This window comes from Centroberyx gerrardi, chromosome 12 (assembly GCF_048128805.1).
Source record: "Centroberyx gerrardi isolate f3 chromosome 12, fCenGer3.hap1.cur.20231027, whole genome shotgun sequence".
NCBI lineage: Eukaryota > Metazoa > Chordata > Actinopteri > Beryciformes > Berycidae > Centroberyx > Centroberyx gerrardi.
The window spans coordinates 25939294-25959708 of NC_136008.1; the positions used below are offsets into that span (position 1 = coordinate 25939294).

The window sequence follows — 20415 nt, forward strand, 5'->3', positions numbered from 1 at the left end:
TCCCTGGTGGTCTAGTGGTTAGGATTCGGCGCTCTCACCGCCGCGGCCCGGGTTCGATTCCCGGTCAGGGAACTCTGTTTTGGGCCGATGGAGATGAGGGTCGGAGAAATCACCGCGTAACCGGTAGGTCACAGAGTCTATTCCCTGGTAAATGGGTGGCATTCACAGCCACCTCAACCGCTGCTCATACACTGGAACTAGCCTCTCAGAATGACATTTATGCAGAGAATCAAATTCCAAATGTGAAATACTAAAGAAAGTCTACTGAATGAAAGTACTGCGGGGAATCTAACCTGATTTCCCAACGACAAAGCACTACAGTATTCTTATCAGGGCTTATAGTGTGTCTGTGGTACTTGTGGTGTAGTTGAGTTGCTTTTGCTGCTGGGTGGTGTTAACTTCTATACAGTCACCAGAGGGCGCTGTTGGACAGATAACGGCCTCTTTATCTCCACTCGATCTCTTGCCTCTTGCCACAGTCTCTCTCTCTCTCTCTCTCTCTCTCTCTCTCTCTCTCTCTCTCTCTCTCTCTCTCTCTCTCTCTCTCTTTCTCTCTCTCTCCCTCAGTTGAATTCAGTTTCAGTTCAGTGTGCTTTATTGGCACGACAGTTACCAAAACTATGCTACCAAAGCATTTAAGTAAAAATTAATCCACATTTCATTTTGTGTGTGTGTGTGTGTGTGTGTGCGTGTTTGTGTCTGTGTGTGTGCGTGTGTGTGTGTGTGTGTGTGTGTGTGTGTTTCACTACCTCAAGGCCTACGTGAAGGATCTGGGTTGCTGTGTTTTCATCTCCCACAGACCCTCCACTGTCCAGCCAGTATTTTTAAACTCTCTCTCCTTGTCCCTCTCTCTCTCTCACACTGTCATAAACACTCACACGCACACACAAGCACGAATGGCTGAAATAATTGATCCCAATTGATTTACCTTTAGAAATGCAAAATGTAAGATTGGGAAAGTCGAGGTCCAGGTAGAAAATCTGTAGAGTGTCTGCCAAAACCGTAACAGTGTTGTAATTTGGTCAGTCTCTATATGGATTTGAAAGGCATTTGAAAGTGAATGGAGAGGCAGCAGTTGTCTCCGGCCTGGTCATTCCAATATTTGAGAGGAAGCAGCTAAAGGTGCTGCGATTGCTGTGGGTGCATCCTGATGGAAAGATAATCCCTCTAATGTCAGATGAACTTTCTGAGTGCCGCCTCTAGGCTCAAGGGCTAATGCTCTCCATACAGATGCAGTCAGAGATAGCAGAGTTTTTTAAAGTGAAAGAAGGAGGTTGTGCATGCTCTCTCTCTCTCTCTCTCTCTCTCTCTCTGACTGATCGCCTCTGCCGTTACCTGACGTCCGTTAGGTAACACTTTGGATGGCGCAAGATTTGTTTCAATCACCTCTGCCATCTCCAGGAAGCCCTCGTCTGATCTGTATCTCTGTGTAAACAAAAGTCCCCCGTCCTCTTAATCCCCTTCCTCCTTGTTTTTTCACTTCTTTCTTCGCATTGTTTCAAATCTGTCTTTGTGAAGCTTTTAAAGCAGAGGTGAAAACACATTAGCTGTCTAATGGGAGCCTCATGTGCGAGGAAGGTTATGCATGAAACATATAAGAAAATACTGTATGTTGCCGTTTTGTATAGAAATAACTGGCTGAGGATAATTCAAAATTTGATTCCACTTCTGTCCACTTCACTTGTGCTTTGTGAGGAAATAGGGGGACTATTTTATTTTTTCATATTATTTTTCTAGCAGTGGTTGCATGGCCCACTGCTGCTGAATGAATATTGATGCAACACATGGTGCAAAGTGCTTGTTGTCATGGTTAGGCGACACTGTTACAACGTCTGGAACAGAGAACTGCTTTTTATTTGTTCTTTTTTTCTCTTCTCTTCTCTTCTCTTCTCTTCTCTTCTCTTCTCTTCTCTTCTCTATTCTTCTCTTCTCTGTACACATACAGAAGATTAAGTTTTGACTTGACTGGGGTGCAAAGTGGCTGATGACAGTACATTCCAGAAACTTGGGGGGGGGGGGGGGGTTAGAGAAATCTGACTCTGAGACACACACACACACACACTGCTTTTGTCAGCAGACAGGCAATACTGTTCTGAGCTGTGTGTGTGTGTGTGTGTGTGTGTGTGTGTGTGCATGGTACAGATTTGTGTGTCTCTGTCTGAACCTCCATACCAATTGCAGACTTTTGCCTGGGAACAAAAACACACCCTTACCCTGGCCTACATTCACTCATAATACAGTGTCCACACACACACACACACACACACACACACACACACACACTGGCCTACATTCACACAGCAACACGGTGCCCACAGCTGACCGGCTATAAATCAACTACAGGGAGATGGGTGACGAGGAGGAAAACCCCTCTTTCTCTCTGCCCACCTCTCCCTCTCGCTCACTCCCTCTCTTTTCTCAGGGCATTTTTCTATGACAGCGCCCAACACATAGATGCTCTCCCTCCCCCCTTTCTTTCTACCCTATTTCTATCTTCTCACACTCTTCCTTTCTCCCCCTCCCTCTCCCTCCGCTCACCATAAGGCCGTGTCCCGGGGATTATGACAATGACGATGATGTTTTGGGCATCTGTGTCTCCTCGACTTGTTGAGAAATGACTATGGTTGAGAGCCCAGACACAATATGTCATAGGTGTTGAAACGGCTCATACCGCGTTGGCATGGCGGGTGCTGGCTTATGCGCCGTGCTCCACTGCAGCCTAAAGACTCCGTTTTGCTGGAAATAGGATAGAAGAATCAACCATAGAGTAAAGATTTTTCGGAAGAGGTCAGAGCTCAGTCCAGGGAAATAAACCTAATAGCGATGGGAAAAAAGGTTCAGGAGGGGATCCCAGCTGGTCTCTCTTTCCCATCGCTATTAGGTTTATTTCACCTTTATTGGCCTTTGCATTTTGGAGTAAACTCCTCTATCAGGGCATGATGACAATGACAACACTCTGTTTGCCAACACGGATGATTAAAGGGATCAAGTTGCCTTCCTGAACCCATTTTTCACCCTCACTGCTATAAGAATACAGTTAGATAAATTCATTCAGCTTGGATCCGGGGCTGAAAAGCTTTAGCGCCCCTGTATGGAAGGAGAGAAAATGAAATCAGGACTCACGCTGCAGCAGAGTTGCTGACAGGAACATACATTTGTTTATTGTTATTTCATTTACATTTGAGTAATCGCCTTGACAGCATCAACCATCGTCTCTCAGTGCTTTTTAACGGGAACCAACATGACATGATATTCTTGTTGCCGTATCAATGCATCCAATACATGACTGCCTTGTGTGTTATCGAAGAATTTGGAGGAAGAGTGTAACAGCATGCTCATAACTTTTGTTGTTGATAAAGTATGTTCACTCCATAGCTGTTGTGTATTATCACTCATCATTGTTGATGGGGCTACAATGATGAAGTCTACCATCGGGATTTTAATAATTTTTTAAACGGAATTTGTCTGCAAAAATAAAATAAATGTCCTCAATAAAAAAGGTGCAGTTTGTCAGCATGGAATCCTATGAAACGTAATACAAAATATGAAAGTAATGGGCTTAGGCTACAATAATAAAAAGGACACATTTATACCGCTTATGAATACAGTTTTCCAGCAACACTGTATTGTAAAGCCAATAAATAAAACAACCAATACTGTACATGGGCCACACAATTCATTTGCTCCTTCCTGAAACTTGAGGATTTCATGTTTGATTTGGTGACAGAAGACATAAATGTTGTCATGATGTTGTCATGATGTTGTCACGCACAACCTTGACCCATCTCATAACAGTCCTCTTATGTGAGTCCACTTTGATTGATCCCAGCCTGAACTCATCAAACCTTAAATCAAAATGATATCTTCCTATGTGCTTCTTTGGAACATCCATTTTCCTTATCAGGCCCCGGCTTTCCAATGTACCCTACTGTCTGGTCTGTAAACGCAGTAAACAATTGCACCATAGAGTATCACATCACTTCATATGTTGTCGAGTAGCACTGCCTGAGACATTGTAAGCCATAATTCCCCTTTGGCTGACTGGGAGATGCTGTCCTGGGTACAGATCTGTTCAGTTACAGATAGAAACATGGGATTCAGGATTTCAGTTTCCTTTGGACGTGTCACTCCTATTCCTATTTAATCAAGATTCCCCATTTTCCTGGTTCCACCTGATCACATTCCTGCGTAGTGCTGTCAGCATCAAGTTCTTGTATCCAGATGTCCGGCATCGCGAAGGAGAAGAAAGGGCACTGCGACTCTCTTCCACTTCCATTGAAATGTCTTTTGTTTGTCAGTGCTCGCCACATGCTTTACGCAAAAAACAAAAACAAGCTGTCTTTTCAAGCATGGACGTCAAATATAGTCTTTTGTCTATCTAACTATCCTTCTGTCTGTGCCGGAGACAGAGTCACTCCTTATGATTATAGGTTTGAATTCGAACAGGATTTGCAGCACTGCTTGCCGTAGAACTTGTGGTTGCAGACTCCGTGCTGGGGAACCAGGTAGCACCAGTTGAAGTAGTCCTTACACACCAGGTCTGCGGAAATAACAGGGGAAAAAGACATGTAAGAGCTTATTTTACCTATATCCATTCTGTAAATAATAAAGTCATAAGGTTATGTATTCACAGCCACCATTTAAATCATTTTAGAACAATGGACAGGTTTCAGACTACTGATTCCAAGCAGATTCGTTTTGATTTGAATATGTCAAAGTAGTAGTGCATGATGTAAGAGCCTCAGTACCTTTCTTCTCTGGTTGTGGGCAGAAGTTGGTGTTGCAGGCCTGGGACATGGATGGCTTCAGGTGGAGGGAGCACCCAGGGGAGGGCTTCCCCTGAGCCAGACACTGGACTGTCCTGGCCTGCACCCCTCCTCCACATGTCACCGTGCACTGTGGACAGCAAAGAAAACACCACCCTGATGAAGGTACAATAACTCATGCATCGCCTATAAGAGACTAGATGTTTGTATTTTTACTTGTTCGCCAAGTGTAGGTGAATTTTCCATTTCAAGTTACCTGAGACCAAGGGGATGAGTGCCAGTCTGGTCGAGGCAGAGGCTGAGGAGGAAGGACGCGGTGATGCGTGCTCCACGGGCGGACCGGTGGGGTGGTGCGGGCGGGACACTCAGCTGGGACGCAGGGCCTCTGCAGCTCCACCGAGGGCTTGGGGACATGGTGGCACTTCTTGGCAGCAAGCTCTCTGTATTTTCCCGCAGTGTCCTTTTTTTTTTAGGGATAAAAGATTACATAAGCTATAAGATGCCACTAGATAACATGTCACGCCCCTGGATAATACTCTTCAAACCTGGGGAGTTAGGAATTGAAAGCAGTGATTCCAAATGAATAGACGCTGATAGAATGCATATGGTAGGAATTTAATCGTAAGGAATTGACTTTTTGGCATGTATGACTGAAAAATAAACACAGTGCATACTGCACAAGTACATACCTTCTCAGCACACTTGATGAAACGTGCCTGATAGCCGCGACCACAGGTTACTGAACACTGGAGGATGAAAGAGGGGAGGAGAAGATGAGAGAGAGAGAGAGAAATGTATTGTATTTACTGAAAGAAATTACAATCAAATTCACCTACTACGCTTCTCTTAATGTAAAATAAGTCATCCTTATCTTCTGCAGACTCACCTCTTGCCACGTGGAGACGAACCACTGGACTTTGCGTTGCTTCTGGCAGCGCTTGATGAAGCAGGATTCTTGGCTGGCAGGTTTGTGCAGGCCCACACACGAGCTGTCTGGCAGTGTGTGTGTGTGTGTCCGTGCGCTGGGGTTGGTGCTCGTGCACAGCACCGTCCTCTTCCTCAGGCCGTTGCCGCACTTGCGAGAGCACTGCAGGAGAGACGGATGCATTATGATGATGATGATGATGATGATGATGACGACGATTTGAATTCTTTTATTGCTTTTAGTTATATTTTTCTCTTTTATTGCTCTCATATCCCCCAATTATTAATAGCCTCTTATTATTTCAAAAATCTCTCTATGTTTTGGTAAAGCACATCAAAAAAGTGTATTTATTTGTTATGAAATATAATGATATGCAGAACAGTTACTAGGTTTTTGATTGTCATTAGTGTCTTTTTCTCTACTGGGCAAAACAAAAGTGAGCATATAACTAACTTAATTCATATATATATAGGCATATAGGCATATAATATAGGCCTGGACAAGACTGGTAAACAAGCTAAGAATTGGAATGGATATAGTAAAGTATTCCCATTCTTTTTTACTGAGAGTTTTTCATAATTCCTTATTGCAAAGACATCAAGCAAGAAGCAGGAAGGGGATGAAACGAGAGCTTACACCCAAACTGAAAAAGTCGCAAGTAGTGGCTATGCCTTCTTATTTCTCTCCTGTTCCACTGTTTACCCACTTGTTGCCAGAGTAACCAGTTTTGCTACGGTATTATGGTTAAATGTGGTTCAAATGGGCTTCTTTTTGGACTTAGAGCTATCTTAATTCTAGGTATTATTTCAGACGTGGCAGGTCCACCTTCTTTCTGCTACAAATAAGGTTTGTGTCAAAAGTAATTCAAGATTTGACATAGCCATCAAATGACTTTGGCAAAGCAAATAAATGAAGTGTTAGAAATATTACCAACAACTCTGTCATCTGGATTGATTGTTAAAAAACAAGGACACAGTGTTATAGACGTGAAGCAGCCTATACACAGTTAAGCAGTATTGCAGAGAGGAGGCGAGTGAATGATCCTGTGTCTGTAGACATTACCATGCCTCCTAATGGCAACTAGGGGCAGACAGGCTAACTGTGAATGAATGAATGAATGAATGAGTATGTATGTGTATGTATGAGTTACTTTCTGACTCCATGAGATGTTTTGCATCTCCAAAATAGGAAGAAGAGGTCTTCATCACAATGAGAGCTTTTCAGTTTGACTACCATGTACGCTCCCACTCCCCACAGTGACGTATTGTCCTTTCCTTCTATAAAATATTCCTTGGAGGTAACCTGGCAGTTCCCTCAATATGCATTCTCATCCTATGCACACGCCTCATGACGCAGCCCAAATCATTACCATATCCTTGAAAGTGTTTCACTACATCCAAGAAACGGGGTCCTATGGGGTGAAGCAACTGGCAGAGTTGAAGCTCTAGTACAAAGTGACGCACACCTCTGTGTCGCGGACACCTCAGAGCAGCAGAGAGGAAGTGAACTGGACACCGTTTGTGGCAGGTAGTTAGGGGATATTCAGAGTAAAATGGGAGTTAAAAAAAAAAAAAAAAGGCAGTGAAACAGAGCGATTTGGACAAGCCACCGCACACAATGTATAGGAACTGGACAGAGAACAAAACATGAGAGGTCCCCATGGGCACATTCATAGTTTAAAGCCATTGAGATCATTCTCATAAAATGTGGTGAAGCCATCAGGGCTATAGTGTTCATATAACGACACAGCATGTCGGGCTCTTTGGGCTAAATGGCTGGTGTGTGGCTTTGAAGTGAATGTGGAGGGAAATCTGCCACTTCCAAAAAAAAGTCCTCTCTCAAATTGACTGACATGAATGTAAGCATATTGGAGAAATGAAGTGAAATATCGCTTTAACACATGCTTACCTGTGACCACGGCCCGGCGGTCCAGACCGGGGGACAGCTGTGCGCGTTGCAGGCCTGCCTCCTGGTTGGGGTGGGCTGGACGCAGCGAGGGTCGGCCAGGGCGTCTACGTTGGTCTGGCTGGTCCTCTGGACACACTGGACCTGCCGCATCTGCTCCCCTCCTCCGCAGCTCCGGCTGCACACCCCCCACTCCCCCACAGACCAGCTGGGAAAACACAACGCAGCCCGCTGAGTCAACACGCAGCACTCCTCAATCACTTCACGCACGCAGGCCTACGGGAATTCTACAAGTGACAATTTACTGTACAGTGATCGCATTGTAGGAGTCATCTATCTCCTCCAGTAGCAGCTCTTTGCTCATTTTAAACACCTGGGTTTCTTCATTTTTAACAGCAAAAGACCAAAACTGATTCAGTTTTGTCTCATGCTGACTCATATTTACCATATGGGGATGTAAAAGATGACTCTGATGACGACATGTTATGTTTCCACCCATAAGAAAATTTAACTTACACATATCAACCTACAGCAATTCACCAATGACAACCGATTTGTGGCAAAATTAGTATGAATGCAAGTTGGAATTAGTAATGTTGTAGTAGCTATTCTCAATGTGATATAAAAATTCACATAACATTAAACACATTAAACTACACTGAATTAAGAAGCTTAATTTCAGTGCAATTTTCTTTCACCTCTGTCACTATTCTGTGGCATGTTAACCTTTTTAATTAGCACAGAGAAACACAAATCCTCAGCAGAAGACTTTGTTCATTATTAGATAAGAAAACAGCATCGCTGATGTGTGCGATCGGCGTAAAGATGAAAATCTTTACATCTCTGACTGTCTGACTCATTCAGGAGGACTGTCAACACCTCTGGCATCAGACAGACGTGAGTGTTGCCTGTAGGCCTTGTGCTGGGGTCAGAGGGATGGCTGACTGACTTCAGAACAAGTCAGAACAGCCAAAACATCACACGTTCACACTGTAACTTAAACCCCCGCTGCAACATTTTAAACCCCCTTCTTACCTAAACTCCTCATCGCCACTAAAGTTTCCATCTTACCCCCGCTACTCCCATTCAATTTCCTCCATCTATCCCAGATTGCTCAATCCCTCATCGCACACTCCGTCACCCTCTCCCAGCCTTCACCCCACAGCACCCCTTAAGCGTTGCACCCGCCCAGCCTCTTCAGATCTACCCCAAACAACCCAAAACGCCGCTGTCAGCACACGCAGCTGCATATATACACAGCCTAAACTTTATTTGCAGTAATCCAGCTGCATCACTCGCTCGGAATGTCGTATGAGGAGGATGAGCATTTATACATTCGCTTTTGAATCTAAATAAATATAGGAGGGAGGAATCCCATCTGGTGTCGGAGTCTTTACATCGCAGATACAGCGGGGGCCTTTGGATCGATGAGGGAGAGCCGTGTTTAAAGATATTTAAGGCGATGATGATTTCCATTCCCTTGTTCACTTTAAACATTTCGCCCACTGACTAACACGTCGTATATTCAATGTGTTGACGTTATATTTATGGGGGCTTTCGGCGCAGAAACAAGAAATCAACCTTGATGGTGTGATTAGATACAGAAATAAATTAGAATATTCTAATAATGCATATATGACAACTAAAGCCACTGCAATTTTTGGGCTGCGTCCAGCTTTTCATGAGCGAATCAGAGTATATGGACACACTGCGCTTATGTATTGTTGGCCTCTATGGAAAGAAAATTCAGTTTCTTGGATTGCATTTCTCCATAAATATCTCAATACTTAAGCTGTACAGTATTTCTATGTCGTAATATGCAAGCTGGTAGTGGTTAGCTGATATGTTGGACTTACTATGCCTGAACGTCTACCTACTTGCTACAGTATGACATCGAATGACTTAATTAATGGCGTCTTATTTTGGGCCGGTTGCATCACCTGAACGCATCTCAGATGTCAAATAAAAGAGAAACGATACCGCCGAGAAGGTTTCTGCACATATAAATAAAATGTAGTCATCTGACCTGCAGTGGGAATTAGGTTTTTAGGGATTGACAGAGATTGTCAGAGCTTAAATGGATAGAAAGGGCATTCGCTTTCAAATCGGTATTTTTGAATTGTCATTTGGCTGTCTGATAATGCTTTCAAAGAAATTTGCATTGGTTTGGTGCATGAAGTGCTGGGGTATTTCAGTGGTCATTGTGTTTCATTTCCCAACTCATTTCCACGACAGCATTATTAAAATTCTATAGTGGCCGTGCAAAAACAGATATGTGAGGAAATACCCGTTCTATTCACTCTAGTTCTAGTGACGCCACCTTCTCACATTTGCTGTTCTGTGCCACGGATTTATCACCTCACCGACCCATTGACATAATATACTGATTGATGCCATATCAAATTATAGACCGGCCTTGTGATCTTTGCCTTGGCTGTAAACTATAAGTGTTGTTGGAGGATGAGCGAGCATCACGCTCTCCAGACAGAACCGGGGGAGATCAGATAGCCTGTGGACACAGTATCACATAGCCGCTGTGGCCTGGATGATGCTGTCTAGATGACCAAGAAGCTCATCAGAGGGCATTAAATAACCTCTGACCGGTGTGTATAAGTGTGTTACTGTGTGTGACTCTGCATGCGTGTGTGTGTGTGTGTGTTTGAACGCTGATATGTGTGTCCGCACCGTGAGACAGAGTGATATCATCCTCTAAATGTGAGTAGGCATCAGAAACCTTGTTCCATGATGTAATGCCACTTCACTCCGGCTCACTGGGTGCAGACACAGCAAAATGAAATAACTGCAGGGCCTCAGAATAGTTTGACCCACAAAGACCGGCTGACTGACCACAGATAGCAAGTCTAGTAAACTGAGCATGCATGTTTTGGTCTGTCCAGCATGTTCTGTCTCAGCTCACAGTTTCATGCATAAGGAGGAGGCACAAACTGCAAGAAAGTAGTGCATGCACATAGAAAAGCTTGACCGGGTGCTCAATGAAAAATAAATAAATAATTAAACCACAGATTGAATAGCATTGCACTGTACTACAATGTTACAAATAAATCAGAATGTTAGTGCATGGAAATACAGCCACAAGGTTTAGACTGTGACCAATGGGAAAAATATGGATTACCTAATGCATTACTAGTTTCACCAACCAAAAAATAAAAAGTAGAGTTCAGTGCACATCTCTATTGAAAGACATCCCTTCCATATCTGTGAAGCCTGCTTACTGCAGCCCAACTGTTATACTTAAAGATGGATCTTCCTATATTGAACTACCAAAGGTTCAGTTCAGATCAGAACTGTAGTGGGTTTGTATGAACTGTGTTGTAGGACCATGTAGAAACTGGTAACTGCTGTAGTAACTACTGATAATATAATCATTTGTGTGATAAAATGTCTAAGTGGGTTGAAAATATAATAAAAACCTGTTCATGTAATACATTCCTGGTTAATGTAATAACATCACATTATTTCATTACTTTATAAGGGGTACAACATATTGTTAAGTGATGATATAATAATAATAATCTTGACTATGTGAATGTAGTAACTCATGAGAATAAGAAGAATGCAGTTATTACATTATTATTCATTATTAGCAGTTATTACATCATCAATTAAAAATGTGTTTTGCCCCCCAATAAAATAATAATCAACCATTACATTATCCAACAATACAACATTAATGGGTTTTATAACATTTCAACCCATTTAGAAGTAATTTTTTTTATTACGTTTGACATGTTTTTAGATTATCTGGCAGTTATTACATTATCAGTTGCTTCAGACCTTATAATAAATAAATAATCTATAACCTAACTCAAACACAAACACTCAAAAAATACTATGAAATATAATATGAAAGATGTAAACAGCAACAATACCTGGTTCATCTCAGCACATGCCTGCACACACATTCACACACTCACACACTCACACACTCACACACACACACAATCTAAACAGCACCGGTCAGAGATAATGAAGCCGATAAGCCAAAGAGTGGAGTGTAAACAGTTTGTGAGATGACTTTACAGCTGCTGTTATCGCTGCTTCTCCACCTCACTGTAAACACACCGACCCATTAGCGAGTGCATGGCGATGGCGGTGCTGTGTGTAACTCTGTAAGTCGAGGAGTGTGTGTGTCTATACCCTAGATAACCTTTGTGAGAGAGGGAGAGCAGGAGAGAGTATGTGTTGGTGTGCATGAGAGAGAGAGAGAGAGAGAGAGAGAGAGAGAGAGAGAGAGAGAGAGAGAGAGAGAGAGAGTGAAATCAAATGTATTTATAAAGTACTTTTACCAGAGAGAGACAGTGAGACAGAGACAGACAGACAGACTGTGGTTATTGGGTATCTGTGTGTGTATTATCACAATGTCTGCAGTCTGAGCACAGCTGAGTTTGAATGACATCTGTCCTCTGTCACTTGGTGGTAATAGAGTGTGCATATGTGTGTGTGTGTGTGTGTGTGTGTGTGTCTCTCTCTCTCTCTCTCTCATGTGTGTGGTAGGGTTGGACAGGTCACGGAGGAAAAAGACGTCACATCAGAGCGTCCAGGCCATGAAGCCACCCAGGTAACAGACACTGCACTGGAGGTCTGTTTGTGTGTGTGTGTGTGTGTGTGGAGGGGTGAGAGGGAGGTTAAAGGTGGGAGAGGAAAGGTCTCACAACTGACCTTACAGGCTTCACTGATGCCTCTGTGCGTGTGTATGTGAGAGAGAGAGTGTGAGAGAGTGTGTGTGTGTGAGAGAGAGAGAGAGAGAGAAAGAGAGAGAGAGAGTGAGTATGTGTACACATAGGGGTTGATGGGAAGGACAGAAATAAAGATAGAGAGAAAGAAAGATCAAAGAAAACAAGGGCAGGAAAGAGAGAGGTGAAAGGAGGCTCTGCTCTACTCCATCCTGAAAGATGAGTAAGCAGTTAAGTACTGAGTGAATCCTATGGAAATGAAACACTCACTGTCTCTGGCTACCATATAATGACAGTGTAATCACACACTGTAAATGTCTAGATAAAGCTTGAATTGTTTGTCTTGTTGGCATTAACCCACAAGCATTGTGAGCAAGAGTTTCATGATCCTCTTCTCTTCTCTTCTCTTCTCTTCTCTTCTCTTCTCTTCTCTTCTCTTCTCTCATGCCATAGGACTGATACTTAAGGTTTCATGATTTCATGATGTTTAGGGAATCACTTAAAATATGTTGTTCTACAGTCTCTGGAGCCCCGAAATTAAAGGGGGAAAAAACATTTACATGACCAATAGGAGCATAATTGAATTTTCCACTGTACGTGTAACACAGAAACATAATACATGAATTAGATTCGCATATTTGCAAATTTGTTTCTTTGCGTAATCTTATTTCAACAAAGGCCTAATTGACAAATTGAGTTAAAATCCTTCAGTAAGCCTTGTTTAAACATTTTTTTTCAACTGACGTTTTTGGAGAGTTAACAAACTGGTCATTAAACTCACGTTAACAATTTTGATATGTTTCCTTAAAGTAACATTTTAAAGCACTCTGTTGTCTTGTCAGTGGTATAGCTTTGTAAAAGTGCCCTTCTGTCAATTAAAAAATGGTGTTATTCTACCTTAATTATATATTATAAACTCATTAAACAGTCTGTGTTGTGTTGTTAAATCCCTAGGTAAAAGCAGTGCTCCCCTTATAATCCTACAGTTATTAATGTAAGCCAATAGAGTACAGTGGTAGCCATCATAACATAATGTCATTTGGTGGACGCTTTTATCCACAGCGCCTTACAGTGCCATGAGTGCAGACAGTTTTAGTATGGGTGGGAGTCATCTGTCGCCCCGGCAGTGGGACACTGTGCACTGCAGTGCTGTCCTGTGGGTGATTAGTGTTAACTGATTGCTTGTTGTGGCATTGCAATGATAGGCAGAACATGTTGCAGTGTTAGTATGATTGGCAGCTGATGGGTGATGTCATCCAAGAATCCAGCTCTCTTTCTAGTCATTGAAAGTGACAAGACTTCCAGGAACCAGTTTCTAGAGTTTCTTACAGGGTGAAGGCATTTAGTGTTATGTTCACAATGGCCACAACTAAATATAATAAAGATTTTGAACTGGAATGAATTGAATTGAAACATTGCAACATTGCAACAAAGTGGGAATGTCCACATAATGCATAATACAACCAAAAATGTCGCTGGTAGACGAGATCCCTGTTTCTGAGTGTCTTCTAGCTTTTTTCTCTCTCAGCATCAACTCTATTTTATGTCAGTGAAAGGGAGACGACTCTGTGGTGATCATGCAGGATTTTCCTAGACTACCTGCTCCAAAACGGAGACATACACAAACTGAGCGAGAGGGAATTACACCAGGCAATGGCATTACTATGCAGAGGAAAAATCCCCTTTCGGACAGCTGTTGGTTACCATAAAAGATGAGATAAATGGCAACTTATTTGGGATTCCATGATTTCAGTCCACATTACATAACACTGGTGTCCTGAAGAAACCTCGTATATCCCTGCAAAAGTCTTCCAGGAACTGAGATAAAGTGATTTTCACATTAACATCCATGCACCAAAGGCCCACTTTGGATGGATAACTTATTTTTACCAAATACATGGAAGCAGCAGCTGTAGTCTGCAGTGATTGTGGTGAAGTGAAGTGTTTACAAAGTTCCAAACATGCCATTTTCCTCAGACAATACAATACTGCAGGGTTGTTTTGTCAAAGAAAATTGGTGTCATTCTATTATTCTAAGATCTAATTTTAAAAAATCCAGACATTTAGTTAGGGAATTTTTATGAATCATTCAATATATTTGATCAGGGATATTCTGCCTTGGAGTGTCATTGCAATCCCATGGCAAGTCAGAATATATAAAAACTACTATAAAGTATTTACAATATAGTAATGGCTTCAGCAGGTGTTGAGACGTCACCTGTGGGAATGCAGAGTTAGAGAGGGAAGATTACAAAGAGAGGGGAGATTCCGAAGGGGAGATTCCGAAGAAAAAAAACAGGGAGCAAAGGAGAGAGGGAGAGACAGTGCAGAATATGTATATATGAATGAATGCATGCATCAGTGATAATAGATTTTGTTTTAGTTTTAGACTTTTGGTTAAAATGTTCATGGGGCGGGGTGCAGCAGGGACACTGTAAGTTGTCCCGTGGGTGTCTTGATGAGAGGATGAGAGAGTTTGGTTGGGAGTGAGCTAGTCTTTCCCTACATGGTAACCAGACACCACCACTGTTCCTCTCCTGCCCTGCCCTGTCTTCTACACTCTGTGTGTGTGTGTGTGTGTGTGTGTGTGTGCGCCAGACAACAGCTGATGGCCAGTCATTCTGGGCTCTCGGCCACACAACAGCAACAGCAGCAACAATAACATCATACAACACTACTGCATGTATGCTGCGTATGTGTTCTTGTATTTATACTTTCTATACACACGAGCACAGACACACACTATGGCATAAATACTGCAAAACTTGCCCAATACAAGCTTTATGTCTCTCGCACCACATATATCCAATGTTTCATGTTCTGAATTGGGCCTTTATATAAATGCTCACCTTGGATTATGGCACAAGGGATAGTAACATCATATTCTGTGTATTGATAAATGCTTCTTTGCTCTCCCTAGCCTTTTATCAATGACTCCTATGGTTGCATTACATTGCATTTACAGGAAGTCCAGCAACAAAGATGAGACAAAGCCCTGTTGTGTCCGTCTGTGGCATGGACTTCTATATCTATAAATCCAAAAAACCTGTTGATTCTCCCATTGACACCCATGGATGTTTCACATTTTAATGCATTTACAATGGCTTGGCTTGGCCTCAAGACAATAAAACAGTTCTACATGCAGGGGACAGTGTCACAATTGGAAATGCAACAACAGCAATTTTGCAGGACACTGACAATATGCAACACTGGCCAAGATGAGGTCAGTGTCTCAACTAAACCACTCTCTGCTCATAAATCAAGGCACAACTTGTCAGCAGTGTCCATTTCATTTGCAGGAATTTGGCTGATATTTCAGACCATTGCTAAGAGTGTACCTGGGAACACTCAGAATAGAGACGCAGAGGAATTGACGCCTCAACAGCAGCTGTCAAATGCCTCCAGATAAATGCTCTTGTTATTCCTTGAGAGACATGCAGTGGTAGCCCATTGTAGAAGTCCCGCTCCATACATCCACTATACTCTGCATCTATTCTGCCTTGTCACTGCAGTAGTAGCCATGGTAGAAGTCCCAAATGTACATCTAATCTGCATATATCCAGCATAGAGGCTGGTGGAATGCGTCATTTTGTATGCAATATAGTAGCATCTCCACTATCTGGTATGTAGACCAAAATCCCTATGGAAAATATGAATGGGCTTTTTGAAAAATGCCAAAAATAAGGGCTGTGTTGATACTCATGAGATATACTATGTTTTGTTCCAGGGGTTTAAAAACATCCACTGCCATAAACTTTCTGAATTTTGATATTTTAGTTACTGTTAATATCAGTTTTTGCTAACGGAATGCTAATCATCTGGGAAAGCGGACTACAATTGACACAGAGGCCATAAGTGACTTCCTTACCTCTCGTCTCATGTGTTGTACATTCACATTATTAAGATTTTCATAGCGTTGCAATAGTTACTACAGTTGTTAGTGTTCATAAGTTATAGTTGCCTTGTTCTTGTTAGTTGTTCTTTTCCAACTACTGTGTTTTCCAGTTGTTGCTAGCTAACAGGCTAACTGTTAGCTAGCTAAAATTAGCAATTTGCTAGCAAAAATCGAGTCAATAAGTAATTGAAGGACGAAAATTCACAAAGGTGATGTTAGTTAATGTATTTTATTTCATGGAGAAAATTGCATAACTAATTAGCCATATTTATTATTAATATTTTCCATAGGGATTTTGGACTTCACACCAAATGATGGAAAGGCTAACTTTACAGCCTACACATCGCTTCTATATTAGTGCTGCAGTGGTAGCCATGACAAATGTCCCCCATCATTCATCTTTTCTGTATATATCCTGCATTAGTACTGCATTAGAAGCCCTCTATCATGCATCTATTCTGTACATCTATCTGAAGCAAAGCTGAATATTATTATCATCATGTCTCTCAATCACATGGTAGCAAGATCATTCCAGGCACTACCTGATGCCTGAAAACAGAACAAACTTCCAAACAATTCCTCTTGGGGGCAGGAGAATAGCGCAGCAGTAATCCTCATTGACCTCTACAGCAGTTAAATCTATAGATCAGATTTGCGTGATATCCTAGAAATTATTACTCCAACTACATATTCAGAAAACGCAGTCAGGGGAATTGACACCTCAACAACAGCTGTTTTAGGAATGTATAGGGTCTCAAGGTACACTGCATCGCTGTTATTAATTCTTACTGGAAAGATTTGGCTGGAATTCAAAATCATTGTGGCCAAAGTTGCAGTACAACTTACATCCACCACTCTCCAAAAGTGCCAATCAACAATTAATTTATTTCATACTATTGTGTGAACATATTTAGTTTGTGTATTGTCACCATATGTGTTTATACAACTGAAACCAAAATAAATCTCATCATCACAACACACTATCATCATCACCAGCAGCCTGAAACCCCCCTTATTAAGACCAGTGTTGTCCTGAGAGCGTCCTTCATTGATTCATTTTCTGGCCAGAGTTTTACCCTTCATGACACTGTCCAGAACAGCAGAGACAAGGGAGGGACATTTCCCCTGTGTGTGTGTCTGTGTCTGTGTGTGTGTGTGTGTGTGTGTGTGTGTGTGTGTGTGTGTGTGTGTGTGTTCATACATGTCCTGACTGTCAGCGAGTGGGCCACTCCCTATGATGTCCACAGCATCAGCCCACGTTGACTGATCTTTGATCCTCTGCCTAGGCCCAATCTGTCAGGCGCTTTGACGGTGACTGAACCCAACCGAGCTGAGCCAAGATCCCACAGAACCACACCCTGGAACCACAGAACCATGACTCTCTCTCTCTCTCTCTCTGGTATCATCATATCTCAAAGAAGACAGTGTTAGTACCACTCCAGGTGACAGCAGTGACATTATACAACACTGAGAACTGAACCTTTACATACAATGATATTTCTCACGCTGTGGATCTAGACCGCAAATGGGTCAAAGGCCTATTTCCGGTGGGCCCTTGTGTGGCAAGAGTGTGCTTTAATCAGCCTGACCAGGCAAAATATATGATATATTGATGTAAAATATCTGTGGAACAATGCATATTTTAAGTCGAGACCGGAGAAACAGTGAGCAAACCACTGAAGGTGATGGAAGTGACCTTATGTGTTCTTGAAGATCCGGACCAAAAATGTCTCCGGTGGCTCCTGATATGGCAAGAGCACTAGTGTTTTTATGAGCCTGGGTCCCACAGTAATTTGTTCAATTTGGATTCTAAAGCTGAAAAAGTTTATGAACTCTTGGCATGCCGTATTACAAATAAACAGCTAACGGTCCCTGACAGTTCGTAAAGTATCAAGTCGAACCGAATGAAGACAAGAACAGAATATTCGACGGAACCCAATTTCTTCCCCGTGTCTCACACTCGTGTTTTGGGCCAAAGTGTAAGTTATCTTTTCTCAGACTAGCATTACATGGGAGGAAAATGCTGTCATCGTAGAACAGGTGCTTTTTTGGGCTGAGAAAGGGTGGAGAATATCGTCACTGTTGCCTGACGCCCTTCATTCGCTAGATTATGAGGAGATAGTGTGGGAAGCTCGGAAGGGTTGACTCAACCCATAAACAGTTCCTTTTGACAGCCCCGATGTCGAGAAATTGCACCACAGATGTGTAGGTTTTGTAGGCCAGTAACGCACGCAGTGGAGCAGCAGGCAGTGGAGAGACAATTGGACTACAGGGAGAGAAACAGAAAGATAGAAAGACAAATGGCTACAACCTGAACCCGATAAAGATAATGGGATGAAGAAAGAGCAAAAGAGAGAGACAGTGAGACATAGAGAGAAGGATAAAAGACAAAAATCCAGGCACCAGGCATGCTGCCAACAAAAACATTGTTGCTGTGAGATGACCAGGAGATAATCTCTTGTACAGCACATCGAGGTTAAATAAGTGGATATTTTGCTGGTGATCCCTAAAGATGACGGTCTGCCTCCTCACAATGCCTCCCGAACATGGACATGCATGTACATGTCAATTGATTAATTGTTGGAGCAAGTCTAGAGGGACCAATTATTCCTTTTTTCATTCAAAGTTCAAAAGCATGTATCAGACTGCAGATTTATTGCTCAAACTAATGAGGTCATATGCGCTGCTCTACTCCTCCTGCCTCTACTGATGAGTCACTTGGGATCACTCATAGACTCTAATGATGAGAGTGAACCACATGTTAGAGGCCACAGAGTATCAGTGGCATTACTAAGCACAGGCAAGAGTCTTGAGTGAGTTGTGACATTTCAACCAAATAAATTAATCACAACCAAGAACCCTCAGACTAAATGACTATATGATAACATGTTAAACAGCATGGGGTCTGACCTGGCGGGACATGATTGAGTGTTGCAGGGCATCAGTCCGGTAGCCGGTCTGGATCTGGGGTTGCAGTAGGAAGTATTCACCTGAACTCTCAGGTCTTTGTAGCACGCCGACTTGGTGTTCATCTGGCCTGCGTGGGGAATATCACACATCAACATTAAAGGAGAATACTGGCATCATTTAGAGTTATAGCTCATTTACTTCTGTCTACATCTATTTAATATTACCCCAATCATTTTGCACTGAAAAATGTGGAACTTGTTTCATGAACAGCAACCACTCTCAGATAGGATGCTAGTTTGTCAAAAACGACACACTATCCAGGTAATTACAGGTAAGTATTATCTTCTACTTTCTCAGCGGCTAGAAATCATCTTTAAAGAAATGCCCTGATTTATGTGTCGGTCAATTCTGGTGCAAATTGCACATCTGACAGTGGGGTTTGATTTATGTGAAACTTGAATCCCAGGTTCACAGACCCCCGGTTGGTATTTGGCCTGAGGCAAGGTCAATCTGCACATCTCAGCTCCACGGCGCTCGTTCTCGTCAAGTTAGTCAGTCGCACTCTTTAATAAAGCAAATGACCCCCGACCCATTAGGGCCTACAATCAGGACACAAAGAGGTGGAGGTGGTTTAGTTGAACCTCAATAGAGCAGGGGTGGGGAACTTTAACCTGCAGGGTCAATCAATAGGAACTCTACACTGCGGGCTTTGTTCACACACTTACACACACATGCACACGTATGTCACACACACACATACACACCTCAAATCCTCATACCAGGGTGTGCCCAAGTCATTACAGCAGTCTAACACAAGTGTGTGTGTGTGTGTGTGTGTGTGTGCTAGCCTAATAGCAGCCCTCAAGTGGGACAAAACTGCCCCAGTCACAGACATGCATGTGTGTGCTTGCTGACTTGAGCGTGCCTGTTTGTGCGTGTGTGTGTGTGCGTGCCTGTGTGTGTGTGTGTGTGTGTGTGTGTGTATGTAATAGCAGGTCTCCAGCAGAATAGGAAGGAGAAGAGGTCCCACCTGTCCCCACCAATGAGTCCCAAGACCTACTAATGTCCCCCTCAGTAATGATGGGAACGCTCCCCTCTCCATTTAACCTGCAGCTAAAAGCCTTATTACAGATCAGAGGGGCCAGACTGAGCTTTAGATGCTGCTCCATTGATCCTCAAGCTGGCTTCTTAATCTATGGGCTGGAATCCTAAAAAGGGGGCTGGTGGGTTTACTTCGTCTAGATTGAAAACAAGAGGTGATCAGGTCTTTGTCATCAGGGCTCTGAAAGACTTTGAAATGAGGATTATTTTCTGCTTTTA

General features: G+C 42.6%; 1 protein-coding gene and 1 non-coding gene across 2 annotated transcripts in view; one reads left to right on the plus strand and one right to left on the minus strand.

Annotated features, from left to right (window-relative positions):
- trnae-cuc (transfer RNA glutamic acid (anticodon CUC)) lies at positions 1-72 on the plus strand. The gene has a single exon. It is a non-coding gene; the product is annotated as a tRNA-Glu (tRNA).
- Positions 73-4424: 4352 nt separating this feature from the next.
- The window catches only part of adamts16 (ADAM metallopeptidase with thrombospondin type 1 motif, 16), a 63598-nt gene continuing 47607 nt past the window's right edge, over positions 4425-20415 (minus strand). Inside the window, exons 18-24 of the mRNA XM_078287284.1 lie at positions 19096-19222; positions 7600-7804; positions 5653-5853; positions 5456-5512; positions 5023-5226; positions 4749-4896; positions 4425-4540 (exon numbers count right to left, since the gene is read on the minus strand). Coding sequence (XP_078143410.1) covers positions 4425-4540; positions 4749-4896; positions 5023-5226; positions 5456-5512; positions 5653-5853; positions 7600-7804; positions 19096-19222 — 1058 coding nt within the window. The remainder of the gene's footprint in view (positions 4541-4748; positions 4897-5022; positions 5227-5455; positions 5513-5652; positions 5854-7599; positions 7805-19095; positions 19223-20415) is intronic.